Source organism: Emydura macquarii, unplaced genomic scaffold, assembly GCF_026122565.2.
Source record: "Emydura macquarii macquarii isolate MOO-44397 ecotype Brisbane River unplaced genomic scaffold, CSIRO-AGI_Emac_v2 contig_3122, whole genome shotgun sequence".
NCBI classification, from domain to species: Eukaryota; Metazoa; Chordata; order Testudines; family Chelidae; genus Emydura; species Emydura macquarii.
The window spans coordinates 1,594,845-1,613,066 of NW_027133259.1; the positions used below are offsets into that span (position 1 = coordinate 1,594,845).

Below are 18,222 nucleotides of genomic sequence, written 5' to 3' on the forward strand. Positions count from 1 at the left end.
GATAAAAGGGTACAAAGTTCACCGGCTCTTTCCCCTCATTGGCCTCTGTGTGACAGCTAGCACAGTCCAAATTACTGTGTCTCTACCTACTGGTGAAATAAGCTCATCAGGAAAGTAGGAGTAAGATTTTATCCTTTGGAGAATCTAGATAAACATCTAGAGCAGAGAGGCAGCTCCGTGGGTGACACAGAGATCAACAGACTGCGTGGCAAGCAGACACGATACACTCCCACTTATCCGAATGGCCTGGGGGGACGTCCGAAACGTCCGGAGTACCAGGCAGTCAGTTAAATGGAAGTGCTATTTTGAGGTGCAGTTTCACTGATATAGAAATATGGGAAATGAAGCGAGTCATACTGATGTTTGCTTAATACTTTGTTAAAGGATACAAATAAACAACTTTACTGAGTTTATTAAAACACCACAATTGTGTTAAAACCACCGTGGACATCATTTTTCTGAATTATTAATTATCTGATTTACTGCTGTACGAATGCCAAGCCGTTGATTAGTGCTAACAGGTGCTAAGAGGCTAATTGAGGAGATATAAGTGGGTGATTAACTGACACACGGTTACATGAGGGACACACTGTGGATTTGGATAATTAGAATTTTCAGGTAAAGGGAATTGGGGTCACTGACATTATACTGCCACGACTGGGAGCTTTAGCTGTAGAAAGGAGTGGCCTTTTATGCAATGATATAGATTTGAAATTTGGAAATGGGCCTTGAAAATACCCTTTTAGGGCTGGTGAGCCAAGTCAGCCATCTTGCTATCTTGAAAACTACTGGGCAAGTCATGTGTCTCTATCTCTCAATTTTAAAAGGTCTGTTCATAATGCCATGTTTCCATCTCTTTCAGAGTGTCCTGTCATTGGGGTGACTTTTGCGTTTGCATACTATGTTTTCTTCAGTGATTGTTTCAGTTCTGCAAAAATGCATATTTACTTTTGTGCATGAAGTTCATGGTGGACATGGTATGAAGGGACAAAAACAGGACTGTTAGACTTTTACATTTCCTTGTGGGAAATGGAAGCTAGAGAGCATTACAGGTGAGGGCTGTGACTTCTGGGTCTACAAAGGCCTTAGAAAAAGCTGCTTTTATTTGCAACTCCACCAAAGATCAGGGTGTTTTTTTAAGTGTACAAAGTGTACTGGAAAAACAAGGGGAGTCCGGTAGCACTTTAAAGACGAACAAATTTAATTTCTGCAGGCATGAGCTTTCGTGGGCTGTAACCCACTTCATCAGATGTGTCAAAGTGTACTGGAATTCCCGCCCTCCCCCAAATATATTGACCCCAGCTGCTCTGACTTATCCTGTGGTTTTCCCCTCCCTATTTCTGGCCAAAACTTTCAAACAACCCAAAGCAGATTCCGTCCACAGAGGATTTATCCAGGCTTGTCAGGCTGAACTCAGTGCGTGCTGTGACATGACTTTTGGAGTTTAGTCACTGGTATGTGACTGTTTGTCCAGGGCACACATGATCAATAAAGCAGCACCTCACTTGATGCTTTGGTTTAAGGAGTTTCTGGTAACTGGGCACTCAACACTCAGTACTCAGATATAAAGGGAACAAAAGTAAAGGTGTTGTCTAGGTCCTGGCCTAGGCTCTGCTTCAGGGAAGCTCTTAAGCACATGTTTCAGTCCAGCCCTGGCTAGCAGAGCTCTTAAACAATTGCAGACGTTTGTCTAGTGGGACTTCAGCGTCTGCTTCAGCGCTATCCTGAATAGAGATGCATTCCTGAATCAGTCAGGAAACCTGGTATTTGGCTGGATGTCCAAATACTGCTGAGTTCCCTGTCCTAACAGACTCAGGGACAGTGGGATAAACCCCAGAGATGGGTTTTAATTAAAAAATTAATTTCTTTTAGTTGACGTGAGGTTTCCCTGGAAACTTTCCTGTGAGCTGAAGGGAAGCCTTCTAAAAGCCGAGACAGCAGGAATTGTGCCAACCTGGGCATTCTCCTCATGAGTTTATGGCTGCAGGCAAAATATTATGGAACTGTGATTTTGAAATTGTTTATAGATTGCAATTATTTGAGGTTGATCATTTTGTCACTTGCGGGATTTGGTATTCCCAATCTATCACACCAGGCTGTGAATCTGGAATGGAATAGCACTTTGCTCTTTTATAGCACTCTTCACCAGCAATCTTCCCTTGCAAACATTAATTAACGGAGCTGCAGAGAATTGATGGAAATTTGCCCAAGTTCACGAAGCAAGTCAGTGGCAGAGCTGGGTAACAGAGCCATGCATCCTGACTCCCAGTCTGAGGCTCTAACCAGTACCCCCAAGTCTCACCCGCTATAGGCATTATTGCAAAGGGCAATACTAAATTAACTGATTACTGAACTATTTATTTCCCCCTAACTATAGCATCTGGCCCTTTTAAACTGGCACAGACCAGCTCTTCAGTTGCTGTAAATCACTGTAACTCCATTGACGTCAGAAGACCTACACAAATTTATACCAGCTGAAGATCTGGCTGCATAACCTTAAAATGATGACACCTCCCTCATTTTCATGTTTTGTTTTGTTTTATTTTATAGATCCCATAGAGGAAAGTTAAGTCAATTTGGAGAGGTGCAGATCTTAAATGCATCCTAAAATGGGATGGACTTAAACACACCCTGAAAGTGTCTCTCTCAAACCAATTCAGCAATCAAATATGACCTTATGCATTCACACGTATATTTAGCCAAAGTGTTATGTAGTGGCCGAAGCACAGGGCTGGGGAGGAAACAGAAGTAGGATGATCCTTGTAGTTCCCTGTCCAGCTCTGTTGATGACTTGCTGTGTGAACTTGGCCAAGTCACTTATAGCCTCATTTCAAAGGAGCTGAGCAACCGGACCTGCTGCTGACTTGCTCAGCACCTCCGGCAATCTGTCCAGTAGCCGCTCTGCAGCGTTCAGGGAGGGCTGCGTTTTCAGGGTGCATTTGTCAGTCTGTTCCTGTAGGTTGCACTTGCTGTTCTTTTTTTAAGGTATCTTAACTCTGAAATTGCTTAGCTAATTTGGGCCGTAGTCTTTCTGTAACTCAGGGGCCTGTCTGTAAAGTGGGTTCGCTAATGTCGGCACAGTCTCTTTGATCTTTGGATTAAGGAAGGGTGCTGTAGAAGTTCATACTAGTACTATGGGAGGAGATTTTCAAAGACACAAACGAGAGTTGGGAGCCGAACTCCTGTCTGTGCATTTCAAAATCTCCCCTGCAGTTGTGGCTGTTTCACAACCTGCTGTTGTCGTCTGACGCTGTCATGGAAATACTGACTATGACAAAATGATCAAGCCAACACTTTTTTTTCATAACAACAATTTTTGGTGCCTTTTCTGCCTGTCCCAAACATCTGAATGCTAAAAACCAGTGGAACAGAGTATGTACAGAGCAATCTCTGTATGTTTCTGTGTGTTTCGGGATCAATACTGGTTAAAACTCCACAGGCTAAATGATACCTCCAAGAGATGGAGCTGTCTGGAGAGGGAGAGGATGGGGGCTGGAGGCACTATGGCGTCATAGAGCACAGCACCTCCTGGGGCTGAGGAAAGTGCAGTGAGGAGTGGATCCTGCCTGCCTCTGCGGCTCCTGGCATTGCTCCCTGCTTCAGTAAGGTGCCTACACTTGTGCCGAGGCGAAGCAGGGCTCGGGCTGCTAGCGTGGCTTGCACGACAGGCCTGCTCTTCGCGTTTAAGGTGGGAAGGGGGCTTCTTGCTGCCTCTCTTCCCCCTAGTGTGGTGCTTCCCAAACCTGCTCCTCCAAGGACTCCTTTGGTATCTTACGGAGTGTCCCGGATCCCTTCCATTTCTGGTATTACCAGAATACCAGTGTGAGAACACCCCCCCCCGCCCCCCACCACCGGTGTGACCTCGCATGGCCCCTGTGAGGATCATGCTGTGCAGAGGGCGCTATTTGGAGAGCAGGATGGGATCCTCCATGTGGCAAAAGTGCCGGAATGCTGTTCTGGCACCTTCTGGCCCTGGCTCACCCCCTCATAATTGAGGACAGACCCCCAGGTGTCTGAGGATCCCACCTTGGGAACCACTGGTCACGTGCGTCCGTGCAGGGGCAGGCAGCATTTTGGCCCTATTTCAGTAAGGTTCCTCTTCTCCATAAATAACGTTTTGTACGAACAAACTGGCCATCAGTAATGTAGTCCAGTTATCTGAACTGTGGATCAGGGCAGGAAGGGCTAGGAAGCGGATGGTCTCGTTTTCTACTGACTCGCTATCCGTTATACCTGCGCTGACTTTGAGAAGGAGCCAAGTGCCAGTGGAAGTGCAGAATTTCCCCCTGAGTAGCATGGCGGGGACCTCATTGGAAGGCAAAGCACAGAATCAGCCATCTTTGGTTGGGGCGTGAATGCCAGTGCTGACCGGTCAGACTTCACGTCCAGCTTTGTCCACCAGCTTTTTCACCACGTCAGATATCCCTAGGGAAGAAGGTCCCAGCTTTTTAACTGAAAATCCTGTGTGAACTTAGTGTTAGTAAAAAGTTCTGGAATGAAAGCCCTGGAGACTGCAGCTCTCCATGGAACAGAGATAGGCCTGGGTTTTGTCAGGAGAATCTTTCCAGCACTGCTCTGCCAATGTGCCGTAATCCCGAAGAGAAATGACATTGCCGGTAGGCATCGTTCATTCTCTGTGTACACTCAGCCCTTGGCCTGGCTGCTGAGTTTGCTCACAAAGACGCTCAAGAATGTTAATTGTAACGGTGGTTTTTAGAACATGTGTGTGTGTGTTTGTTGGTTTGTTTAGGGGGATCTGGACTCAGACTAACCATGCATTTCATGTGGCCCACTGAGCAGCTCACAGATCCTCGTCAGATTGACCTGGACTTGGTTTGAAGCTGTGGCTAGAAGGTGAAATTCCCTACTCCCAGTTCCCTTTGTTATCTAGTGCCCTTGGAATTTTCTGCTCTTAGTCTGTTAATTTCTGTTTGAATCATCTTGTCAGGAAGGAGAAGGACTCTTGCATTCCCTGCTTAGCTTGGTTACCGTGCCAGCGTTCCAGTCCACAGATGACCATGAGACTGTCATTCGGGTTCCGCAGTATGCTATTGTTTGCAAAGGAAATAACTTTCTGTTTCTTGCCACTACGTTTGTCCTTTTCCATTGGAGCGACACTGTGGTGAGGGAAGGGTTTGGTCATGGTAACTTTTACTGCATTCCTACTGAAATGATGAAATGAGCGCGCACAGCTCCGTTTGTTCACATCTTTGCTAGCTGTACCACCATCATCAAAAATGTCAGCACAGCTCTGAGAATAGCACGCAGAACCAGCAGGGGAGCATACAGCGATGATTTCTGTGCTCCTGCAAATATTGTGGCTTAGTTTATTTACAAAGGGTATGATTTGCATTGTGATTACAGTACATGTTTAGAACATGGGGGAATTTTCCCACCAGATCAGGTGAAATTTTGATCCTAGGTTTCTTGACAAACATGTTAGGGAATAAAACCAATCGAACAAAAAATTGTGGGACTAACATGACTTTTGCAAATCATCCCTCTGATAACTCTGCTTGTAGGTTATATCCCTTTCTCCTGCTCTGTGTCTATCTCGTCTATTTTTAGATCTGATCCTGCTGCGTGATCCACATGGGCACACTGCTCTGTCTGCATGGATTTTAATGGGGCTCTGTGCAGGCAGTATAGTCTGCCTGCATGAATCGCAGTGCCGGACTGGGGCTGTTCAGGACAGGGCCATGTCTCACTCTGTATTTGTGTGCATGCGTGTGTGTTTGTGTATAGAGTACCTAGTGCAATCTGGCCTTGATCTTAGTGAGATCTTTAGGCACTACCGTAATGCTGAGACCATGATGAGTAGCAATAATAATAGGAAACATCTTGTTTAACTCTCACTCTTGTGCAATGCTTGGATAAAAGTTACTGTACGTTAAAGGAAGTGGAAAGGGCTACTTTGGTGATGCTGATTTATTTTTTGTTTAGAAAAACTGCTGCAGTGCTATACAGTAAATAGAGGAGTGAACAGCAGTATGATATGGTTCTCTATAGCGATGTAAATACTACAGCAAATCAACTAATTACTCAAAGCTGGTGAAATGTTCTGAAGTTTAAAAGCACTAGCTATCTAACAATTGCGCCCAGAGCATTGTAGGATGCTGTTAGGAGATGTAGTGCCTTGAGCACTTACTGTAGAACCATGTGTGTGTGTGTGTGTGTGTGTAAAACTTATATACACAGACGCATATATAGGAACCGGTCTGATTTACATTGACTTAAAAACCCTCTATGTCATTGCCCCTTCCTCCTTCAGAAAATTTCTGAGAAAACCCGGGGAAACTTATAGGGCTTTAGCAAGATGAAAACCACCACTTTAAAAACTCGCTCTAGTCCCCACTGCAATTTGCAGGCTTGGAACTTCCAGGGATTTGAATGTCACGCCCGCAGAGCGATAGAGCAAGTGGACAAATTGCACTCTGTGTGGTTCCCTGGCCAGCCTGGTGCGTATTAAATGCTGTTCGCCCCCACCACACTTACATACTTCCTTCCTTCCACCCACTTCCCCCTCCCGTCCCCGTTTTAGTTTCACACCTCTGTTCCAAAGTTCACATTGTCCTCTCTCTCTCTCTCTCTCTCTCTCTCTCGCCTTCTTATTTTTAATAGCAGGAAAGAATTTCATACACACCTCCAGCGAGCCCAGTAGCAAACTACCCTTCCTCATCACCACTACATGTCCCAGTGCCTCAAGCGATCAGGATGGAGGAAGACGCGATCCGACTGCCAGCACACCTGCGTGAGTTTTTGCACGGTGGCTCGTTTCTTGGATTGGGGAGGGAGAAGGGAGGAGGAAGTGGTTATTCTGCAGAATGGGATGGGGGAACCCCATGCTTAGACACTGAGAAAGCACTAGCTGTTTGTCTTTTTAAACACTTATTCTGAGCAAAGGAATTCACTCAAAAACCGTAGTGCAACGTGCTTTCTCACACACTGTGTTTGCTTCATGTGGCAGGGAAAATGCAGAGGACCGAATTCAAGCATGTCTTTAATTGTAATAGGGTTACGCAGGGGATAAATTTGACTCAAGAAGATCACTGTGGGTGGGATGAATCTCTCCTGGTTGGATAACTTAGTGATGTACTTTGACCCTACGTCCACATTTCTCCAACTCTGGCCAGCTGAGGGTTTTTGTGCTGCTGCCGGTTCTCAGAGTGTTTGCTGGTCACAGTCCCGTCCCGTGGTGCATGTCCCAAGGCTCTTCACTGCAGAGTGTGAACACCTGCAGCTGTAAAGCCAGAGGAGTGAGCCTAGCAGGGTTTTCACTAGCAAGCAGCAGCACCCTCAAAGAGAGGCGAACATTGGGGCCAACACTGGAGCTGATGGTGGGGCCAGAGGCTCGTCTGGTAACTTGGTGGTCGGGGAGCAGGGCAGTGAGAGGTGAAACAGAGTGAAAAAGGAGCCAGTGGAAACAAATCTGATTTTAACGTTCACATGCAATTATCCATTTGCTAATTATCCATTATCAGGTTGCCAGGTGCTATGGCAAGACGAAGAGTAACACTGTACTATAGTTGCCACTGGATTGGTGTGGAGTGGGATGACAAATGGCCTTGAGATTTTGGAGGGGAGATGGTCCATGAGACAAATTTTTTTCTTAAAAAATGTCCCCATTCCCATAAAGCATGAGAATCCCTGCCCGAAATTATCCTTCAGGCACACTCCTTCCCTGATCCCAGGGACAGAAACCTAGTCTTCCAGCGCGTCTAGGGCCCTGGTCTTCCTCCCTCTTTGTCCCAGGGACTACTATGTCCCTCCAGGTACTATGCCCTAGCCTTGTCCTTTGTTCACATCACCTGTTACATCGACAGGAGCCACCTCTTGTTACCTGTTGCTTCTTCGTGTGCTGCCACTCAACCAGGTGATACCGTGTGTTTAGCTAGCTGCCAGAGAGAATGTGTCACTGTCACTCCAGTTCACCCCCCTCGACCATCCCGCATGAGAAATGAAGTGTGAACCTCAAGAGGTTTCCTTCTGATAGGAAACTTTTGCCTCAATTTGTGACTTGACTTTGATAGGCAAATATGTTTGAGACTCGCAAGGCATCCCTACCACTAATACCTGCATTTCTGTACCTGTCTGACTTGTTGTGGTGAGAAACCATTAAAGATTATTCAATACATGTATTTGGAAGATTTGTCTATCATGTCCATCTCTTATATAGACTGTAAACTCCATGGATTCAGGGAACACTTTGTCTTCCTTGTTCACCACACTGGAGAGCGTATTTCTGACTCTCAGTGAATAGTTCTTTTTGACCTATGTACTGCATTGCTGAATTTCCTTGGTTTTTGGAGATTAATTCATATATTATAAGAGCAGAAGGGACCATCAGGCCATAGAATTTAACTCAGTGATTTCTGCAGCAAACCCATCATTTTTGTTTGAGCTATAGCACATCTTTTAGAAAGGCATTCAGTTTGATGTACAGATTTCAGGTGACAGGGAATCCACCGTATTCCTAGGTAAATTGTTCCAGTGCCTAATTACTCTCACTGTTAAAAACGTGTGCCTTTTTCTAGGCTGAATTTCTTTAGCTTCTACTTCCAACTATTGGATCTCAGTGTACCTTTTTTCTGCTAGGTACTATCACAAGTCTCTTCCCCATGCAGACTTTTAGCCCACAGTAAGTCACCTCTTAGCCTTTTCTTGGTTAAACTATAAATAGAAATTGAGCTTCTTAAATCTGTCACTATCAGGCATGGTTCCCAGACTTCAGATGATTCTTGTACCTTTTTTCTGAAACCTTTCCAGTTTTCTTAACACCCTTTTTAAATGAGGACCCCAGAAGGGTACATGGTATTCCAGTCTCATCAATGCGTATACAGATTTAGCTAACCTTTTTGGACCTGGGGTGATAGGATTTAAATAGAATGTGGGATTAGAGATGAATAATTCCTGCTGACTCCTCTTCTATTCACTAAAGATGGATCTAAAACACAATATTTGGATCTAAACTCAGGTTGGGTGGTTTGGATTAGGCATTTTAGTTCAGTCCACAATAGAAATAGGGGTTAGTTGTGATGTTCAGATCTGGATCATGGTTTGGGTCTATCTTTGCTTTTAATCTCTGGTGCCGGGTTGAGACTCCAATAGCTGTTGATCTGCCCCTAACCCACTCTCCTTTCATAAAGTTATTTCTGAAGGCAACCGGGAGATCTGGTATAGTTCTCGGGTCACAGCCACTGCCCAGAACTATTCCCATGGTATAGTCTAATGGCGCTTAGCAAAGGGCAGGCAGAGCCCAGTCCTAGTGTTAACAGACACATTAATAGAGCTATTTGCTGCTTTCATTTACATGCCTGGCAAACCAGTGGGGTTCAATAGTGTGGCCTGGGTATTGCTGAGAGCATCATTTGCCCCGGGGATTGGTTTTGCCTTCTTTCTGCACTGGAATTTGCTCAAATACATTCCACACTTAAGGGGAGAAGATAGAACTGGAAAGGAATGCCCTTGGTTAATATGAAAAGGGCGTCCTGGAGTTAGACAAGAATGTTTTATGCCTTTCTATAACAATGCCACGATTTTCATTTTTAAGAGCACTCCTAGGGCAGTAACAGCCAAGAGTGCCAGGACAATTAGGGCAGCAATTTCCTCCATTGTTGTAAATCGGTCCCTAGTGTTTGGTGAGCAAATGGGCCTCAGACAAGCCACAGGAAGATCATTTGCTCCAGGAACTGAGGTGAGGGGAGTAGGAGTGGGGAAAGGGAAGGAGTGGAGAGCAGCTTCCTCTGGCTGGGGCGGAGAGCTCCCCCTACGGCTTTAATCTACCTTAATCCCTGATTGGCTCTCGGTCTCTCTCTGACCCTCTGTCCCCGCCTCGATAATACGGGAGCACTATGTAATAAATCTTAATTTTGTAGCTCTTGCGTACTGTGCGGGTTCGAAATTCTTTCTCCAAAAACACATTCCTCCATACGAGACGTTTGTCCTAGGCATCCAAACAAACCCCTTCCGTCTAATATTCATAATTTCTCCCCTAACATCCCACTTTCTGTTGCCAACTGCTATTATGGCATTGCCAGCCACCCATCAGCGAGGAGGGTAGAAGACCGGGTGTCCCCTGCCACGAGAATTAATGTATCACTGTGGGCCAGGGGTTGCAATTCCCTGGAGCAGGGGGAACACAGCCCTCCAGGGACTAAGAACAGTGCGGGGTGGTTAGGCAGATGCACTCAGGTTGTAACACCTCCAGAGAGGCTCATAGATACTGGTTCATAAACTGGATTCTCCAAGGGCCAAAAGACAAAGAAAGGAATTTTGGTTAAGTAGCCTGAGTTAAAACTGATGTGGGGCCTTCTTTCTGATCCTGCAAATGGATGGCGCCTTCTTTCTGATCCTGCAAATGGATGGGACCTTCTATCCAAGAGGGGTCCCAATCTTTAGGGAAGGGTTGGAAGGATTTGGCCTATTGAGGCCCCATAAGAGTTAGGGTGCTTGTTGTGAACTAACAGCTATAACAGTATAATCACCCAGAGCCCTTTTTGGAGTGAGATGCTGATCTCTGGTGAGCTTATTAGCATGAGTGCAGGTTCTTCTATTGTTTTTGAGGTGTTTTCTCTGTAATGCTTTCACGTTAAGAACAAATGTGCTGGCTTTCAAAGAGCTGTGTGGTAACCTGACTGCAGGCAATTGCATTGTTTACCATCTCCAAGGGGAAAAGCAAAGCAGGCCTGCTTATGCAGTCTGATTTTGCTGGGGAATTCACAGTATAGTCAGGGAACTGTGCAGCCTGGAAATTCCCCAGTCAGGAGTAAGAGAGGTGTGTGTCTCCACCCAAGAGAGATGACAGCCGAGAAGCTGGGCGTCTAGAGTGAGTGTCCTTGCTGGACCGTGGAGTAGGGTGACCAGATAGCAAGTGTGAAAAACTGGGACGGGGGTGGGAGATAATAGGCGCCTATATAAGAAAAAGTTCCGAATATCGGGACTGTCCCTATAAAATCAGGACATCTGGTCACCCTGACATGGAAGGAGAATACAGGTGCAGTTACACTGAACTGTGACAGAGAAAACTCAAACTGCAGAGTTGACTATCAGCTTGCAGAGCTGATAGAGAGAAAAGGTGGTCAAGTTGTTAGGGAGTGCCCGTGGGCTGTAGAAGACCCAGAGTCAGTTCCCTTCTCTGCCACAGACTCCTTGTGTGACCTTGGGCAAGTCACTTAATCTCGCTGTACCTCAGTTCCCCACATAAATGTGGGTAATAGCACTTCCCTACCTCACAGGGTGTTGTGAGGATAAATACCTTAAAGACTGTTAAACACTCAAATGCTGTGGTAATGGGGACCTAATAGATAAATGTCCTGGAGGGACTTGCAAATCCCATTCTGCCCTGAGGGATGCCACCAAAATCCAGTTTCTCTGCATTCTGTGTTTAAAAGGCTCCCCTCCCTGCCTGGGACAGTGCCTTTAAGTGCTGTCTGCTGCACTTTGGGTGATACCCTGTGACCAGTGGTTCTTAGAACTGGACAAAGTGTAAAACGGAGTACTTAAGAGAAGAGCTGGGTAAGAGAACCCTTCCCTTATGTATATCACTATGCACTGAAACATAGGCAAACATATCCTTGAAAGTAGCTTTTAATTTTCTTTAACATGCAAGAATAAAATGGCTGTATTGCCTTCTTCGCCACACCCTCTGCAAGGACTGGCTGCTGTGATGGACTGTTCTGTACCTGCCATTATTCTCTTTGTACCCCTTCGGATAGAAAGATTCTGCAGCACGAGACTTAGCAATATTGCAGCTAGAGAGGGAAAGGATCTGTTAACCTCTTCTAACCCATCCCCTTGTTAGCGCAGCATTCTGCCCTGTTGTACCTGTTCTATTGCTTTCTGCAGTTTAGTTTTAATCTCCAAAGAGTTTTCGTGCCTTCTGTTAAGAGGCTATTCCAGAGGCTAATAAGTCACAGTCTGACAGGTCACGCTGACAAGAGCTTCCTGCTGACACTTCACGTACTCCTAGTTAAACCCTCCCCTACACAGTTCCTCTCCGTTCCTCGTGTTTATGTTTTTCATGTGTTTGGAGATGGCATGTCTCCCATCACAGTCACAGTGAGGCATGCTGTACATATTTAGCCCTTTTGATGTGCATGAATCAATCACACATGCCCCTAACTCTTCGTTGTCGTTGCTCTTCTTAGGCCTACTCACCACTTGCCTGGTGTTGAGATGCTCAGAACTGAACACACTATTCCAGTTGCTGTCATACCAACATCACGTAGAGAGGAACCCTGACTTCCGTGCTCCATAACGCAAAGCATTATCTTTCTTGGGTGGTGGGGGAAGAGAGAAGCTTTTAAAATAATTGGGCCCTGTTCGTCAGAGCTCCCCATATACTTCAAAAGCAGTTGCAGGTACTCTTCAGTTCCCAGCCCTTAGTATGTTTAAAGCTCTGATTCGCTCTGATGACCTTCAGTGCTTTTTAACTGTAATAATAGTGTGTGGCATTGAAACATGTCCATCTTCAGCCAGTCAGGTTGCTTGCTTATTTAAATATGCCAGTGTCCCTTGCGGTAGCAGTATTACTAGACTGTTCCATTGCCCCTGTGGATAGGAGAGAGGAGTTGCTCATTTTAATTCTCTACAATGAAAATATTAACGAGAAGTGTTTGAATCTGAGGAAATGCTTTGCATGCATCCAATGACATCTCTCTTTGCATGAGTAGCTGAATTCTTGAGTCAGTAGTTGAATTCTCACCTTTGCATGGTCACAAACTCCTTATGGTCTCACCCAAATTGCCCATCTGATGTCACCACTCTGAAAAGATGCTTTGCCTGATCTGTTTATTAACTAAGCCGTAATGTGTGACTCGGAGTAGTAAATGGAAAGGGCTGTTGGGTCAGGTATATACTGAAGTAAAGCTAAAGCATTTACCAGACCTCAAATCAGTTTATTGTGAGTGTCTTTCTCCTGACCACACAGTATTGCCCTCATTTGTTTTTAAGTGCATCAGATTCAGTTTCAATTTTTTTTATAGGAAAGCAGGAAACAGCTAGGAGATGGGGTAGGGAAAGCAGCATGATCACAGTTGCATGGGATCCAGTTTTCTGTGTAATGTCTATTAATTATGTGAATCCATTTATTAATCCTTTGGCACCGGTTAATAATTCTGCAATTTTGGCTAGCAGTCCAAAAAGCCACTCTCAAGTGTTAGATGTATGGTTATTTTGTTACTAGAGTATTCAGTGCATTGAACTTCACATAGAAACAAAGAAAGCGAGAAAGCAAGAAAGCAAAAAAGCCCTTCACCCTAAGGTACATTTAGAGCAATAAAAATATTTGCTTTGGAAGGATCCTTGTGGAACAAAACTGATTGACGCACATTCAGGGAAATAAAATAAACGCTAAATACAAGACAAAGGGATTTTGAGAGATGCCCAGAATGTTCAATAATGACACTGGGACTAATCTGGGTCCCACTGAAATTAGTGATTTAACTCCCATTGATTTTTTTAACCGGTCTTGGCTGTGACCCTTTGTGCAGTCTTTCTCTGCCATGTGCTGAGTAGCTGGTTTGTGCCAACCCCCTTTTGCCCACTCCCTGACAGTCACTTCACCTCGGCCTGGCTCCCCACCTGTTCCTCTCACACACCTACACTCCTCTGCCCTGTCTTCCTTATGCCCTTTCCTTCCATAGCCCCTTTCTCATCATTTCTCTGTCTGTTTAGCTAACCCACTTCTAACTAACCTTCAACCCATGCCAAAGAAAAAGTCCTGGTATTAACATGACTTTTGATGCCATTGCATTGTTCACTATGTTTGCATGTTAGACCCTTCCCCCCACCCACCCCTGGTGTCTGTCTTGTCTATTTAGATTGTAAGCTCTCTGGGGCAGGGACTGTGTACTAGTCAGTGGTGGTACAGCACCTTGCACAATGGGGCCACAATCATGGCTGGTCCCTAGGCACTTCTGTGCAAAACATGATGAATAATTTACGGAGAAGGAATGAATATGTTTTAGTGGTTAGAGCTGGGGACTAGGGAGTCAGGGCTCCTGGGCTCTGTTTCTGGTGCCGCGGCTGAGCCACCCAGACTGTGTCTACACCACATTGCAAACCCGGTTCTGTGGTTTGGGGAGTTGATGTTTCCAAGCCTCTGCTTGAGCATCCGCACTGCATAGTAAACCTGGGTTTATAATTGCGGGTCCTGCGTCCCACAGCCGTGCTAATGCACCCATACTGCACTTCACAGACCTTTTGACTCAAATCTGCAGCTTGACCTGTGTCCACACTGCAAAATGACAGGGCTTGGTCCAGAGTCACAGCAGGACTCAGGCTGCGGCCCACCCCTCCAGCAGGTCCCAGGTACCGAGTACTTGCCAGCCCCAATCAGGCTGATTTGCGTGTGGAAGGAAGGGGGCTTGGGCTCAAACCTGATGCAGAGCCTGGGTTTAGTGTGTAGAGTAAACATCCCCTCAGAGAGTAAGTGACTAAGCCAAGAAGGCTTGTGCTTCATTTTCCCCATTTGTAAATGAGGATTATGCTGTAACTCCCCCAGGGATGGATTTTTCAAAGGTCCAAATAGCAGTTAGACGCCTTAGTGGGTGTGAAAATCTCCCCCAGGTCTGACGTGGGACTTGATTAATATTTGTCAAGTGCTTTGTAGAAGGCACTCGAGACTGAAGAGAAGTATTAGCCAAGGCCTCTCTCATACAGCACTTGTTTACGCAATAGAAACTACCAGCAGTTGTTTGGGCAGATGTCCTACTTCTCTCTGCTAGTCTCAAAGCACTGGGCAGATCTAAACGAATGAAGGCACACAGCTAGCCGTGGAGGTAGGAGGACTAAAGCTCTGACAAGGAAAGATAAGAATGTAATGCTTTGTTGTGTTCTTATAGGAATGGCAGTGCTACATGGATATGGAAGACATGCAAAGGGAGACATTTCATTTGCAACCAGTTTAGTGGGGCTGCTCTTTGCGTGGGTTGAGCAAGACTTCATTCTTGGCCCAACTTGGAGAGCTGTGGCCTAGGAAGATCTTCATTCGAATTTCACCTGGGGTAACCTGGGGATATGTGGAGTGAGTGGAGCCATCTTGCCATTGGGGCTGCCACCAAGGGCCTGATCCAATGCCCATTTATGTGTGTCCCCACTGACTTAAATGGGTGTGGCAGTGAACCCCAAAACTGGTCCAATCTCCTCTAATGTCTGGCCACCCTGGCAGATGCATCATGATTAAAATAAAATAAAAAATGGGGTCTGGAAAGCATTGTTGTGAGCAGGCTTTCCACTGTTCAAGCAGGTAGCTTGCGAATACACGTTGTTGTTTTCTCACCCGCTTGTGACACAAACCCAGCTAATGCTGTGGTTATCCAGGTTGTCAGCCTCCCGTTGAAATGTATAGAAAGGTGCACCCCATCTTCTCTCCCCTCTTGCCCTGATGGGAGCTCGCAAGGCATAGTTGGGAGGGGAGAAGAGACCTATGTTTCAGAGCGTGGACAACTGGCTGCCCCGGAGTCCCAGCGGTGCCAAGCCAGTCTATTACACACGTGGAAAGCCTCAACACTGAGTTATTAATCTTTTAAAAGCAACCTCCCCCACACACACATCTCTCTTCACAGAGGAAAAAGGGTGTTGTCACTTTAATCTGGGATTCAGCAGGATCCCTTGTGGAATTCCCCTAGAAAGTGAGAGGAAGAATCAGAAGCAAAAGCAGCAGGACATTTATGGTGTTACTGGCTGAAAGCATTTTTAGCTTTGAATGTCTTAAAGGGATATTGGCAAGATCAGTGAAACCTAAAATTAACTTGTTCCTCCTCCTCCACCTTTGGATGTCTCTGTCTATCTTTTACAGTTCTGCTTTGTAAAACAAATGCTTTGGGGCTTGGTTTTTTCTAAGAAAAATTCAGTGTCAACGGCCCACCACCCTCAAGTAAGCCTGCAATAAAAAAAGAAACAAGAAACTGTGTGCAAGCCACGACCAAGAGATCCTACAGCAACAAACTGGCATGTGGCAAGCAGCCCTTCAGTAAGAGTAGAGCACATGCCATGACCCCCCGACAGCAACAAATAAAGTGAGTTAGGGGCAGCCTCACAACGTCAAATGCCCAGCACTCACAGGCAGCTATATCAGAACAACCCAACTGCACACATGAGAGACAGAGGCAGGACAGTCTGTGAGGATGAAATAAACTTCAACATCAAGGGTCCAAGGGTTAATATTAACAACTGAGTTTTTAAAAAATGATGCAGAATATCTTTCGTGTCTTTTTAACGGTTGGGTTCATTTTTCCTGTGTATCTAGATCCTTATATAACCCCCGTGTCCATAGCTTCTGAGCATCTCATCAATGTTAATGCATGTAACACAGGAGGTGAGGCTGAGACACATTATTATCCCCATTTTACGGAAGGGGAATGGAATAGCACAAGCATTCAGTGACTTGCACAAAGCCACATGGGAACTCTGTGGTTGAGCTGAACCAGGTCTCCTGAGTTCCAGTCCAGTGCTTTAACCCAGAGACCAGTCTTCCCCAGTCCCTTTCCAAACACGTATGGTAGGCAAGAGCTTATGCACAACGGCTGAACACACAGCATCATTCTGTTATGTAGCTGTAACTTCTCAGTAGGTTTGTCCCAGCAACATGGGCAACAATGGAGGGTACAATTGGTTCCTGTCCCTTCCAGTCCTACTTGATAAATTAGCCAGCAGTGCAGCAGTTAAAAGGAAGTTTAGAAAATCCACACAAAATTCCCAGTCCTACCCTCAGTGGCCGCACACAATTCCCATTGAAGCTAGTGGGCTTGTACGTAGGTCTGTGAGGGGAGAATTTCTCCCCTGGTGTTTGAGGCTGACATTAACCACTCTGAATGCAGGCTTTGCTTTATGCAGACCCAGTGGTGCCTGTAAAATGCCTGCAATTCATGTTTTCAAAAAAGGCAGAACTTGTGCGTCATTCATCAGATATAACAGGGCTGTAGTTTATGGTGTGGCAGGTTAATAAATAGCCACGAAGAGCTGGGCTTTTCAGAGCCGCAACACCAGGGACAGTCATTTGGCATCAGAGATCTTAGATGTGACTAGCCCGTTGACCTGACAGGTGAGTTACATTTGTTTAGTACATCCACCTGACAGGGTTCAGTCTCCGTGCACTCATCCCACTGAACGCTGGACCTGGCTTGCATTTGTGGCAGGATCAAGCAGGTTTGCAACACGTACATAGAATAGGAAATGGAAACGCCGAATGAAGAATCAAGCAGTTACATTACATTTCTCCAGTCTGGTGCGCAGCTCATCCCCAAGCACCAAACTCTTTCCTGGATGAATTCCAAGCACGCTGGCTTTGTCCAGGAGGTTCTGCAGCAATAGATGGAAGGGCCGATGGATTCCTTCCCAGGGGCTGTTGCAAACTGCTCCCAACCACTACTGCTGGCTGGCTCAGAGGCAGCTAAGCCCTTGTCATATGGGGGGTTGGCCAGTGGATCCTTGTAGCTGCAGCTCCACTGGCCAGGTCTTATTTCTATCATTAGTTGTATTTCCCAGTAATGTTTGAGGCACTATATATGCATATAAGAAGACATGGACCTTCCTACTAAGAGCAAACAATCCTGTGCCCATCCCCTAGCTGGCCCTCACCGTATCTCAATCCTGTGGCATATGGAAGATGAGGAACCCCTGCACGCCCTGCTCAGTGGAATGGCACTGGTTCCAGGCACTGGTGCGGAGGGCAAGGGGAGAGAGAAAAGCGGGGAGAAAGCCAGGAATGGGGGACACGGTTTTCATCACAATTGGCTGATACAAAACTGTACCCGATTTGTCTTGATCTGCGCTGACTGGTCAGTCATAGTCACCACACTGTGTGAGTTAACTCTGCTCGGCACCATAATGGTTAATTGTGATGACATTTTCTAGTAAAGATATGCCCCCAAGTGCATGGATATTTGGGAAGGAGATACTGTGTGTTTAAGAATGGTGCTGCAATTGTATTATCTGAGTGTACTAGACAAAGAGGGCTTTTTTTTTTTTTTTTTTTTTTTTAACTTATTAATGTGCTCTCAGCACTTTTCTCTTTCAGTGCTTTGGAAGGATTTTATGTTTCCCTCAGGTGTCTTAAAAGCTTCTAGTTTGCAATGCAGACCTCCCAATGGGGCTGTGACCTGGTCAGAAGCACTGCCTCTTTTTATTTTAAAAACCCACCAGCAACAAAAATACACGGTATATTTTTTAAGGGAAATTTCCTTTTTGGTTTTGTGTGTCTCTGAAAGAATTTCCGATGTA

At 45.7% G+C, this 18,222-nt stretch overlaps 1 protein-coding gene across 4 annotated transcripts in view; it reads left to right on the forward strand.

Moving 5' to 3' along the window:
• Positions 1-18,222, forward strand: part of ETV6 (ETS variant transcription factor 6) — a 145,880-nt gene that overhangs the window by 46,608 nt on the left and 81,050 nt on the right. For 2 of the 4 annotated variants that reach the window (XM_067531007.1, XM_067531009.1), the window contains exon 2: positions 6,622-6,751. In XM_067531007.1, the coding sequence (XP_067387108.1) occupies positions 6,622-6,751 (130 nt within the window). The remainder of the gene's footprint in view (positions 1-6,621; positions 6,752-18,222) is intronic. The other 2 variants (XM_067531008.1, XM_067531010.1) reach the window with 1 other exon arrangement.